The sequence below is a fragment of the Eurosta solidaginis genome, chromosome 4, assembly GCF_040869045.1.
Source record: "Eurosta solidaginis isolate ZX-2024a chromosome 4, ASM4086904v1, whole genome shotgun sequence".
In the NCBI taxonomy this organism is placed as follows: Eukaryota; Metazoa; Arthropoda; class Insecta; order Diptera; family Tephritidae; genus Eurosta; species Eurosta solidaginis.
The window spans coordinates 171,103,129-171,116,968 of NC_090322.1; the positions used below are offsets into that span (position 1 = coordinate 171,103,129).

At 35.5% G+C, this 13,840-nt stretch overlaps 1 protein-coding gene across 14 annotated transcripts in view; it reads right to left on the reverse strand.

Moving 5' to 3' along the window:
- Window positions 1-13,840, reverse strand: part of LOC137250634 (peptidyl-prolyl cis-trans isomerase G) — a 546,463-nt gene that overhangs the window by 30,102 nt on the left and 502,521 nt on the right. For 11 of the 14 annotated variants that reach the window (XM_067783772.1, XM_067783770.1, XM_067783771.1 and 8 more), the window contains one exon: window positions 2,395-2,795. In XM_067783772.1, the coding sequence (XP_067639873.1) occupies window positions 2,395-2,589 (195 nt within the window). In that variant the 5' untranslated portion in view covers window positions 2,590-2,795. Of the gene's footprint in view, window positions 1-2,394; window positions 2,796-5,935; window positions 6,199-9,357; window positions 9,671-13,840 lie in introns of those variants that run through there. The other 3 variants (XM_067783779.1, XM_067783776.1, XM_067783778.1) reach the window with 3 other exon arrangements.

Sequence of the window (13,840 nt, forward strand, 5' to 3'; positions counted from 1 at the left end):
GTAGAATCAGTGTACAGTGTCCATTACGTAAAGGGATGTAAAGGGTATAACCCCATTTAATTTGTTGCGTGCGTCCCAAAAATTGTCATCCTCCCAGCAGCTCCTTGCAGCGTGACTGCTCCATATTCTCTTGCTCCGGGAAGGTATCGAACCCAATCCTTCCGTCTCCTGACCCCGGTCCTGAGAAATGGTTTTGCTGCATCTGCCGGAAAAGAATCTTTTTAGGACGGTCATACACTTCTCAGTGTGTCTCTTGTAAGCGATGGTTGCATCGGGCAGGTTGTTCTGGGCTAGATCCCTAAACCAAACGTCCACGTAACTTCTATAAATCTTTTGTGGCTCCTTGCTGTTCACGCTCTAGGACGTCCCGTAGTCTGCGCCTTACCTTGTTATTATTGGTGCCCCAGTGTTTTTAATAAAGATGTTGAGAAGAAGATTGGTCTAAAACAGGGGTCGTATATTCATAGCACAGTTGTGCAAATTTGATTCACAAGGATTGCTTCATACAACCCGTACAGTCGTCTTGATTTATTGCTCGTTTATCAACAACTAAACCACAACCAATACTATCATAATACCATTACCAACACAGCCATAGTAACAGTTTTGAAGAGCCCTGGTCTAAAGTCTTTGAGAGAAAGCCATACGTCAGTAGAGCGCTGTATTTTGGGCCGAAATGATACCATCCGGCCACGAAAACTTGTAGAGCTTAAGATAACTGATATCCCCATGGGGGTGCACCCGGGTGTCTGCCACTAATAGAGGACCGAAAATGGTCAGTAGAGAATTAGGAGTTTGCTGCGAAATCTGTATTAAATTAATGAAAATAGGTGCCTATAAAAGACCTCCAAGGTTTCTCACCACTCATGTTGTTTTTGTTGTTGTTGCAGTGTTTCGCCCCATCCGATAGGCGCGACAGATCACAAATTGCCAGAAATATCCTCTAAGGGGAGTCCAAGGAAACTTGTAGTTTCAACAAGGGTGGACCATAGTGCGAGGGGTGTTAGAGGCGCTGGTTCCACATTGCAATTGAAAAGATAGTTGGTGTCATGTGGGAAGACACATTCAAAGCTGGACATACATTGATGCTGGATAGGTAAGAGTTCAACTTGTTACAGTACCTAGATCGGAGTTGAGCTAGTGTGACGCGCGTCACACCGGTGAGAGTGCATTCCTCTTCTGCGAGTTCTGGAGATTTTTCTTCAAAATCTCGGGTTTCCGGCCAATTCCTAACATAGAGGTTCGGCGCCTGTTTGTGGATATCACTGAGGACCTGTTTGTGTTTTTTTTTGCTTCATACGGCTGTGTGTTTCAGGTGCCGTATTTCCTCATAATGCATACGGAGATGACTTCTTAAGCCCCTGGGAGGTGTGGCCTCTACAATCAGATATCTGTTGGGATGCCCAGGTTTCTGGTATTCAACAGAAACTGTTTGTTTAGTTTTTCATTTCTCTCCCTAATGGTTGGTATTCGTGCCTCATTGTGTAGGTGGTGTTCTGGGGACATAAGACGACAGCTTGCAGCGGTTTTGAGAACGCAGTTTTGGAGGCCTAATTTTTTTTCCAACAAATAACATTTAGGTTTGGCGACTATATAGGGGACTCGTAACATGCAATCGGCTGGTCAATTGATTTACAGGTGGTAATGAGCGTTCCTTTGTCTTTATCCCAAGTGCTGTCAGCAAGAGATTTGAAAATTTTATTGCGGCTAGGGATTTTAGGTGCAATTGCGGTTGCATGTTTTCCAAAATATAGATCCTGATCGAATGTCACACCCAGTATTACCGTGTCTGTGTTGTAAATAAAGTTTCGCGAGGAGAAAAAAATGGAGAGATTAGGGAGATAGCTGTTTATTTTATTACAAAGCTCATCGATGTGTGGGCTTGGGGTTGTGACTTCTTCTGTAGAAGTGCCTTGGTACCTAGTACTTCCAATTTCTGATTTATGACTACGAAAGGTACTATGGCTTGCTAAACTTATAGGTACTATTGCAGAATACAGTCTAATGTACGAGTAACTTAAAAAAATCTAGTTGGGCGCACCTTGTCAAGAGTGAAATAAAGTAATCCATTGTCAAAGGGTGAGTGCCCAGAAATAACTCTTTAGAACAGAGGCATAAAATTATTGTTACGTAGATATACAGTACGTTATATATGACATTACATAGCATAATCAAATCAGAAGAAAATAGTTCACAACGGATGTTAAGTATAATGTCATGCATATATAGCTGTAAATACGATAACACGAAATACGATTTCCAAACAAAATAATATAACATAATGTAATATATAATACGAAATAGCATGACACAACATAACACCACATGACCTAAATATTTTCAAGCTTTGCACTGAATTTTTTTTGCATAGCCACTACAAGCACATAAACTCACCTGCAAAATTTTGATGCCTTTGTGAGAGACCTGCAGCGTCACCTTAAGCGGCTCTTGTCCTCGTGACCGATCAATCAGATACGGCAGAACTGAATTGATGACACGTGTACCGCGCAAACCTTTCGCCTCCTCGGCACCCAAAAACCAAACATAATATGATGCTTTCTGTACATCACGTCGTAGGCGTAATGCCATTTTTTACACTTTTTGCGATAATGTTGTGACTTTGTCAAATTCCAAAAGAAGCAAAAAAGGAAGCAATGGTTTGATTTGTTGTGAGTTATGTGGGTAGGTGGTTTGGAGCTTGTAAATTTTTTGCAAATTTGTTTTTTGTTTACAACTTTAACGAATTTCTATGTTTTGTGGCAGCAAGGTTTTAGGTTGAAGGCAAATTTTTACAACTGAAAATAGACAAGAAAAAAAAAAACGAAAATTAAGTTAACCAATGCATACATACTAAACCTTCAGTAAATTTATGAAAAAACTAAAATATAGATTCTGGGAGAACCTTACGTTTCGTCTAAAAGAATATTTATACCCAGCTGTACTTCTACACAGGGTATTATAACTTTGATTGGATAACGGTTGGTTGTACAGGTATAAAGGAATTGAGATAGATTAGAAGAGATCTAAGGCCGAGCTTCTCTTCCAATTTGCGTCGTGTTCCTCTTGATTTTCCCTACAAATTGGCTGGACGGGACCTACATGTTTTATGCTGACTCCGAACGGCATCTGCAAGGCAGATGAGTTTTCACTGAGAGCTTTCCCTGGCAGAAACACACTCGGAGCGCTTGCCAAATACTGCCGAGGGGCGACCCTGCTTAGAAAAATTTTCTTCTAATTGAAAAACCTTTTTCAAAAATTTTGATTTTGCTTTGCCCGGGGTGCGAACCCAAGGTACACGGTGTGGTAGGCGGAGCACGCTACCATCACACCACGGTGACCGCCAGATAGATATAGACATATATCAAAATCATCAGTATCGAAAAAAAATTTGATTGAGCCATGCCCGTCCGCCCGTCTGTCCGTCCGTCCTTCTGTCCGTTAATTCGATAACTTGAGTAAATATTGAGATGTCTTCACCAAATTTCGTACACGAGCTTATCTGGACCCAGAATAGATTGGTATTGAAATTGAGCGAAGTCGGATGATAACCACGCCCACTTTTAATATATATAATATTTTGGAAAACACAAAAAACCTGATTATTTAGTAAATAATTCACCTAGAATGTTGAAATTTGACCTGTAGACTGATATTGAAACTCTCGATAAAAATTTGAAAAAAAATTTAAAAATGGGAGTGGCACCGCCCACTTGTGATAAAATCAGTTTTACAAATATTATTAATCATAAATCAAAAATTGTTAAACTTATTGTAACAAAATTCGGCAGAGAGGTTGCCTGTACTATAAGGAATGCTTTGAAGAAAAACTAACGAAATCGGTTAAGGACCACGCCCACTTTTATATAAAAGATTTTTAAAAGGGTAGTAGGCAAAAATAATAAGTTAAATCTTAGCGAAAAATTGGTTTGTACCAATCGTATTTTGTGCCATTTTAACAAGAAATGCGAAAAAATTCAAATTGTGAAAAATGGGCGTGGCAGTTCCATTTCTTACAATGCATTTGCCAACGTTTCTGGAGCCATAACTCGACGAAAAATTTGTTGTTTAACAGGAAATATTTTCAGTAAAAATGGACTAAATCGGTTAAATCGCCCTCTTTTATATAAAAGATTTCGTAAAAGTGCGTAGATGCAGGTAATAAGCTATTTCTAGTAAAAGTTGGAAAACTTCGTTAATAACTCTGCCCTTGTTTTGTAATAACGCTTTTTAGTACAATGGCACTTGTGTTTTATGTTCTTTGTTCTGTTATATCTTTATTTTAAAACAAACAGTAGGGAAATCCCCATATCTGAAGGAAAACTGCATTACTACCCGCTCAAGGTCATTGGTGGTAGCCTCTGTATCCTTTTTGCTTCTTTTAAACGAAAATTAGTTCAGAATAGAACCATATGTAGATGTATTATTGCGCAGCATTATAACACTATTAAGTACACAAAACAAACAACAACAGCATTTCAAGTGTACAGCTGGGTATGTAATGTTCGGTTTCACCCGAACTTAGAATTCCTTACTTGTTGTCACTAATTATGATAGGATTTGCTGAAATTTGGTACATATAGCACGTTTGGCCTAGATTACTATGAAATAACAAGCTTTGGTCTAGCTGCATAATTTTTAAAAAGTTTTTACTTCTTACTCGCCCTCTTCCTCTCTCCCCTTTTCTTTATCCTTTTATTCACTTCTCTCTCCGAGTTTCTATCTGCCTTTCCATTTTTTCATCCCTTATTTTCTCTCTAGCTGCTTCTTCTTCTTCCTCCCGCGCTCCGTATATATATATATATACATCACTCTATTTTTCTCAACCTCTTTCTGCTTTCTCGTTTTTCTAATTAATAATTAATTCTTCTCCATCCCTTATCTCCAATCCTAGTTCCAGTTCCAGAGGGTTGTATGTATTTTTGAAATTATAAAAACAATAAATATACCATTTTGGGAAATGAAAAAAATGTAAGATCTGATTCTCAGACCTAATCAATATGCTCACAAAATTTCGTAACAATCGGTCGAGAAAATGAACCGAAATTATCTGAATGGTTGGCAAGCGTCGGCTAGATTAAGGACCAGAACTTACAAACCTAGGATAATGAAACAGGGGGCGCCACAGGCTGGTGCCCTATCCCCACTTCTGTTTAATTTCTAAATATAAAAACTGCTTTTCTACCAGAGTGAGTTACTAGCATTTCCTAAGCCGACAACTTCACAATAATGGCAACAGAGCCTGGCCTTACAATAGACGAATTAGCTTCTAGAATGAGGAGATATATCCACAGTCTTTCTTGTTTATGCTTCTCACGCAATCTGGTACCAACCGACCAAATTCACGGTCACTCTGTTAACGACGTGCGAGGAACAGGCGACGCAAATGCTGGACGTTCACGTCATTGGTGTTACGCTACCGACTGTAAGTTACCCAAATATCTTTAGGGCAACGTTCGATAACACTCTCACCTTCATGCCACATGCCTCCGAAATTTATCCAAAGTACAAACTCGCAACAAAATTCTCAATTCGCTTGCCCGCAGTACTTTGGAAAAAGATAAAAAAAAAAAACGTTGCTAACCACTTAAAAAGCCTGGCCGCTCATGTGCTTTTTGGCACCAGCGAGTTTTTGGTATTGGCCTGTGAGAACGGGACTCTCCAGACATTTATACGCATATGACTATGCCGAATTGTTGTGGATGAGGCTGCTCATCGGGTTCAGACCGCTAAATTTATATGCAGTGCTTGTGGAGATGACTCCTTATGTGCCTGGGTTGTTAATCCTACGTACGGCGCACGAATTGGTCAAAATACAGGAATCTATTGAGAATCACACTGCACTATTACCTCTTTAATTTTTATTAAACTATTTGTAAAGTTGTTTTGTTTATATTAATCCCATACAATCCAAAAATAGCTTACTATTGCTACATACCCAGTAGAGTAGTGTTTCTTCATTGATTGGTTTTGCTTTTATTTTTTTTTATTAACTTTATAAGCTTATTTTGTTATAATTCTGCGGTTTCCATAATTTCGTTGGCGTTTGTTTTTACTCTTCATTAAACATTTTCTACGTTTTTCCAAGTTTTTTCACTAACACTTACATTGCACACAAGTTGGCTATCGAAATGTGACCATTCAATTCAAAAGACTTAGGACACGAACTTTATGCATAAAAACAAGTTGTCATGGCTAAAACTATTAAAAGATTTAACAGATTCACATTCACTAAGCATTAAGCTTATATTTTATTACGTTATACAATAATGTAGTCGCAGCATTGTTTATATGTATATGTAATAAATGTGTTTAAATAATCAGCTAATTTATTCGGTTATAGTTTTATTAGCATAATCCAAATGAGTGCCTTAAAAACAGCGTCAATCCCTTCGCCAAACGTGTGTGCTCGTTAAGATTATATTGACACTAAATTTGGAGCTCCATTTGTTGAATAATATAAAAAATTTACATAAACAACTACAAGGAAAATAGCCAACTTATACCACGGACTCAACACCAAAACACATATTTTTGTATTTTTTTTTAATGCGATAAGAATTGGAAAGTGCGCGTTATAATTATGTTTGTACGTGTTGAATATTTGAGTGAGCCAAATGCGTAATTGAAGGGTGTATACACTTAATGTACATAAATGGTTAATTGTGCCGTAGTAAATATATTGATTTTAACGGTATTTGTTATGACGTGACACTGTAATCGGCGCACGAAACAGTGGCGAGCATTAAAAACGTGGCTGAAGTGATTTTATCGAACAAAACTGACACTAACTGTAAACTGTAAACTGTAAAACTGAAAACTGCGATCAAGTAAAAAAATGACAATATTCAGGAAGGCAAAAATTAACACATTCAGTGTATGTGTACGTCCTTATTGACCGGCTAACTCATCCCATATGCGCCAGTGTAATTTTTAGTATTTTTCAAGCACACCCTAAATAGAGTAGAAATATGGGTATACGTTGTACCCGGTAGTATGCACAACTTCAAAAGTTCAGATTTTCGACTTAATTCATTATTGGCCTAGGTGATCGATATGCATAAGGCCTTTCATTGATGCATACAGTGAAGAACATTTGAAACCACACATTTTTGCACAGAAGTAATTCGAGTTTTGGTCGGTGATATTATAAAGAAAAAAATTACGTTCTCCTTCATTCTCCCCCGCGTTTTGGTGCTTGTTTGTGCCTTCTTTATTTTATAAAAAATGATTTCAAACTTAAAAATCACAAATTTTCTATTCCATGGCAAAATTTATTTAAATAAAATATAAAATTTTGAAAATTTTGTAACCGAAATTCTTAAAGAGAATTTAAAATAAATTTGTGGCCATATAATTTTGTAGCGTCTTGAATTTTTCAAGTTTTAACTAAAAAAAAATTTAAAAAGTTATTAATTCTACAGAAAGTGAAAAAAGAAAAAAACTCAGCGAATCAGTATTAAAAATATGTTTTTAAAAAATTGTTCTAGAAATAAATTTCTTTTAAGTTTTAATATGTAAAGTAAAATCTTCCAATCCTGGTATAAGTTGAAATTTTTCAAAACAATTTGTATAATTTTTTTTTGTTTATGCAAATTATTTATTTTGTTTTTATTTTTTAACTCTTTCGCTAACTTTAAACAAAACCATCTGCAATTTAACGCTTAGGTAAAATTGAAAAAAAAATAAAATAAAAATTGTAACAACTTAACTCTTTCAAAACTATTTTTAAGTTTACTTGATTTTTTTTTTGTTTTATTTAAATTACTCAATTTTTTTGTATTTTTTTACTGAGTTTATTTAAGAGGTTTATATATTTTTGATTTTTGAACTTTTTGGTTTTTATTCTTTTGTAATTAATTTCTTGTATTCCGGCCTTTTAGTTAATATATTCAAAGTATGTTTGAGCTCTAGGCCAATATATACATATGTTTATTAAAATACAGCAAATGTGTTTAAACAATGTATATTTATTTGTCGAATGGTTTGTCTTCTTCAGTTCCTGAAGATGACTTCAGATTGAAGTCGAAATATTTTGGCAAGACAAACCATTCGACAAATAAATATACATTGTTTAAACACATTTGCTGTATTTTAATAAACATATGTATATATTGGCCTAGAGCTCAAACATACTTTGAATTCTTTTGTAATATAAATTTAATTAAGCTTAATGATTTAAGAAGAATAGATTTAAATTTTGAAATTGGTATCTTCGAATTATTCCGAAATTTTTATTTATTTTCTAATTTTCTTATTGTTTATATATATAAAAACTAAATTTGCTTTTTCAGAAATAAAATTTTTTCTGAAAAAAATATTTTATAGCCTTGTCCATTTTCCAGTTATTAAAAAAAAACTTTTAAATACAGATTTTTCGTTGAATCATTGTGAGTTTTCATTCACTTTTTGCATTTGTAAGAAAAAGTGTTGTAAAAGTTTTTTTGTGTGAAAAAAAAATTTTTTTGTGACAAATTTAAAATTTGTATTTTATTATGCATTGAGATTTGAGTTTTAATTCTAAATAGGTATCTTCGAATTATTACGAACCTTTTATTTATTTTTCAATTTTTTTTAACATCTTATATACATAACTAAATTTTTTTTTTCAAAATCACTTACAAAAATTTGCATTCAGATATCAAATTTTTGCTGAAAAAAAATTTACTTAGCTCTTTTCCATTTTTACCAGTTATTAAAAAAACACTTTCAGTTAAAAATTGTTTGTTGAATCATTGTAAATTTTTATTCAATTCTTGCCAAAGATAAGAAAAAGTGCCGTTAAAGTTTTTTGTTTGAAAAATATTTTGTAACAAATTTAATATTTTTATATGTTGTCTCCAGCTATTAGGAGTGATACAGCTGTCAGATCTAGAAGCAGCAAGTGGCTTAAGTCCTAGGAAGCTTCTAGTATTTGCCAAGAGGACGGAGTTATTTTATAACATAGGTCCTGGTTTTTGATAGGGTTTTTCAGTTTGGTCGTTAAAACAAACTTCTGGTAACACTACGGACTCAATCAGTCTATGTGAGGTCCTCATGGACCGGCCAGTTCAACCTACCTACCTATATGTTGTCTATTTGTATGAATTAAGCGGGGATTGCCGTCATTGCTTTTTTTATATTTAAGTGTATGAAAACATTGAGTCCATGATAAAATAAAAATAAAAATAACATTGAGTTCTCAGAATTTTAACTTTCGAAAAAATTTTTTTTAATGATTGAATTTTTTGTTATGGAACGCACTACACTGTCATATATTCATATATAAATCCTTAGATTAAGATACAAATTGTTAGTTAGTATGATCTTTTTAACGGATGATTTCTTTTCATGTTGTCAAATTACAACAAAAACACTTACAATTTTGAGATATTTGATATTTATTTTGCATACAATTTTGGCTTTCAAGCTTTTTACGCGCATACAATTTAAACATTTTCTTTAAAAATTTCATTGCCAATATAATTAAGCCATGTTTTGTATTTGTAATTTTTTTCGGCAAGCGCTGCACCAACACACACACTGGCAGTTTTGGCTCACGCTTTTCTACGTCTTCAGTTTGTATTAATTAACTTCACGTCTCCATTTTCTATTTATTTTTTCATTTGACTAGCTATAAAATATTTATTGTTTTTCTATGAACGAGAAGCGAGCGCGCTCTTATCGTGTCTCACCAGCGCCACGCCAAGTGATTAACTGTGGTGGCTTCGCTGAGTTTTTGGGTGGTTTACCGCTTTGATGGCAATGGCGCTCAATATTAACAGCAACAAAAATAGCGTCAATAACAACATAAGTTAGCCAACCAGTCCACCAACCTGTATTGGTTACTGCTTAGGCTCACCAGTAATACCCACAAATAGCAAAGAGCGCATGCGTTTGATCGTTGAACGATCGATACTCAGCGAGCATAAAAATCGATAACTAGGGAGGGTAGAAAAAGATGTTTTAGTAAACTTTGTACAAACAGCGGAGTTATTACCCTACAAGCAATAAAAGTTGTTGAATATTTAAGTTTATAGTCACTTTTGACACGAAAAGCAAGAAATACTTTATACATTAGGGTTGTTCTATACCTTGTGGTATATATACACTGGCTCCAGAGCTAGGTATAATGATTTATTTATTTACGAAGTCGACAGATTTAACAGATCTTACAGCGCATACAACATCACATGTATATGTAAATGTGCTGTAAATATTACAAACTTAATAGTATAAGGTTTCGCTTAACTAAATTATTATTACATGCATGCTTAAACAATATATTGTTGATGATGTTGGAATGGACGTGATTCCGAACACAAATGTTTTGCTTATTGAGCAGTTAAAAGAGACGCATTTCTGATTCCTGAAAAACTATTAACTTTTGAAGACTATCGCTAAGTCTGTTCCCCCAAACTGATGAGTAAAGCGTGGCAAAATTCAAATTCTTTTTTCGTTGGGAAGATGGAAAGGACGCGTTTGAAATCCCCCAAACTTATATTTTGCGCGGAGCATTTTGAAAGTTGTAACTTACAATTCAAATGTGCTATAATTTTATCTCTGCAGAGCAAGTAATGGTATAGAAATGAGCGCGACTCCAAGCATTTAGTTTTTGCTTATTAAAAAGTTGGGGAAGACATGACACGCTGACATGACATACTTCGGACGTAACCATTTTTTATACTATTTTAGCCTTGTATAATCAATGATATTAATGAAATGGACGAGACTTAAATCACTTAACTTTACGTTAATTGAGGAGTTGGAAGGGATGCCTTCTATTCACCCCGAACCTACACCTTTTAGTAAAGAGATCATAAAATCTATGTATAAAACGTGGTACAAGTCCAGCTTTGTGCAAGCAACTAATGATGGTGTCAAATTGTTCGCGTTCACGAGCAGCACTGCACATTTGTTATATAAGAACTAGCTCTTACTAAGTAAGCTTTAACCACTTAGAAAATCTATGCATTGCAACATTAAATTGCCAACAAATTCAAACTTTACTCTGCATACATTTTCCGAAGAATATAGTGTGCCAATTTGAAGTATAATAGCCTAAGGCCCTTGCGGCTATGGCTTTATAGCTATATTATAATTTCATATTATAATTTTAGCTTTTGAATAAATAAATAAATTTAAAGTATTTCCAAAAAATTCCAGCTTTTAATCATCAAGTGATATCTTGTCCTTTTTTATATGTATATACGCACACATACACACACACACATACACTCAAAGATATACTAGTCCATTCTGAATGCCCTTAGTAAGTTCTAGATTACTTCCAAGTAGTCCCAAACGAACCACTTTCTTTCTCTGATGAATTTAAGAGCGAAATATCCACTTTCCCAACTTCTGCCTCCCTTACGAAAGCCCATGATGCATCCGTAAATCCATTCGCCCCAGCTGTAGTCCTAAAGATTGGCTTCCTTCTCATCCTGTTAGCTTCTGCAGAGAGAGCATGTTGTGATGACACACATAAGTACACTCCCTGCAGATTTGTTTAGCTTGAAGGGAAAGCTTGTTAATTTCCTATCCAAACATGGCCATAAAGACCTTTAGGTCTTGCAATTCTCCCGGCTGGTTCACAGCAAGTCCGTTTCTTCAATATTATAATCCTCAATTTTTATAGATATCGAAACGTCTTATGGAGGTCAGCGAGCCTCGACACCTTCATATGTTACTCGATTTTATCAAGTTGGATGCTAATTAGGCAGGCCTGTCTACAAAAATCTTTACATTAGTGTCTGAGACAGTACAGTCCCCGAGCGGTATGGCTGCTCTCTCTATGTGCATGTGTGTAAATGCTAGGAATAATTCCGCGTTAACACACATGGCTGTCATACGGATGGATTAGACAAATGTTCCTGCGTTAAGCAACACCTTCTTCACCTGTAGAGAGTGGTTTAGCTGTAACAAAAATAAAAAACACAGGAAGGTCTATAAGTGATGTCTAATGATGGTCAGCGGAACTCTGAATGCCCGCGAATGTCATACAGAATATGACGAAGCGAAATTAACGCCCGAATGCAGTTGTCTTGTTTGCAATATGCTTCGAATATATATTCAACATGACATTCAATACCAAGTTGTTGTTCTAAGATCCCAATGATGCCAATTAGAGTTGTCAGCCTTTGGTACTAGAAGAGTACAATGCGTTCCATTAGAAAATAAGGACACCCGTTTTTTATAACGAAACTACAAAGCCAGTTTACGATTCCTTTGCGAGACCTTCCAACTCTTGCCGATGTTCGGTTTAAGCCGTCCCCGGTTTTCCCAGCATTGTCCGCTACATTATATTTCCATCATAGCTTGCTGTCCAACGTCCAGCATACATTCAAAATACTGAACACTATCAAAAAGTACCTGTCACTTCCTCAATCGGGTGTGACCCGAGAGCCGTGATCTCATGACATATCGTAAAAAAGAACAAGTTCCAATTTGCTAAGTTTGACATTTAGTCCTCCGTGACGCAGAATACCCCCCATATTTTTTCATGGACCAGGGTTGCCGATCTCTTAGAAGCCATTGACTTTGAGATCCACCAGACGGCCGCCTAAGCTTACAATCCGGGGTAGAGGGAGCATAATACCTCCTTGTGATGTATCTTCGTACAGTCATCTCTGGATTGTGGTTGCACCCCAGCCGTATCATTCTGTTCTGCAGCAGTATATTAATTGATTTAATCAGAGTCTATTAATTGATTTAATCCGCCAGGGATTTTCGAGAGCTTCATGGTTAAGTTCTCGTCTGATGTCATCAAGGTTGCTTTTTGCGGATTCCCTGTGTTGTGAATAATTCTTATTTTCGCTATCTATCGAACGAAAAAAGCTGGTAGAATTAACTGAATTACGGTTCAATTTAACCAATAGTTCTGACAACTTTTATCCATAGCAAAAAGCTGTTGAATCAACTGCGCAAATATTGTCGATACTGAATTGAGTTTTTTCAATAGTCAAGCAGAGAAAATTATGCTCTGCTACTGCTCCGACTCTGAGCATGTACAGAGCTTAGAGAAGAGCCGTAGCATAAAAAAGTAAAAACTGCTCAACAAAGCAAATAACAAAAAATTATATTTGTTGCTCTCGCTCCACTTCAAATAGCATTTCGTCTGCAGATTTTAATCTGCTACTAGTCCGCTCTAAAACAAGACGCAGCATAGCATAAGAAAGCCTATGAGGTTTTTATGATACGGCTCTGTTCTACGCTCTGTTCATATTTAGAGCCAGAGCAATAGCAAAAGAAAAAAATTCAGAGCAATATAGCATTTTCAATCACTGTGCGTAGCACGCTACTATCATACCACGGCGCCCGCTTAGCTCTGATAACAGATTTCCGAAAAGGTTGCAATATCAGTAGCTGTTAATATGACAGATTTTTGTGGCACGTTAGTCATAATAACAAAGTAGTGAGCGCCGTGAGAGTAAATTTTCCTTGGAAATCAGCTGATTCCTTTGACAGTTGTTCGCTGGTGGAGTGACCTTTGAAATCAGTTATTTTAACAGAAAAATTAGTTAGATTTATTGCGAATTTGTAATTTTTACAAAATATTATTTACTTGAGACCAACACTTTTTCTTCTGCTAAAAGAACTATACAAATTTATTTGCTTGACAAAAAACTCGGTTGAACTAACCATAATGCGACAGTACTGAGTGTTTGTTAATTCAACAACGATAAACCGGATTTGTTGATTTTACTAGCTTAATTTCTTTCGCTGCATCTCTTCATTAACTCAAGCTTTCAAACATGTGGCAATATACTTTGAAAATATTGAGTTAGAAAAGAAATCTTCAGTATTCCAATTTTTCAATCACCAATCAAATTCATGAATTTATAAATAATTAAGATCCTCCCTA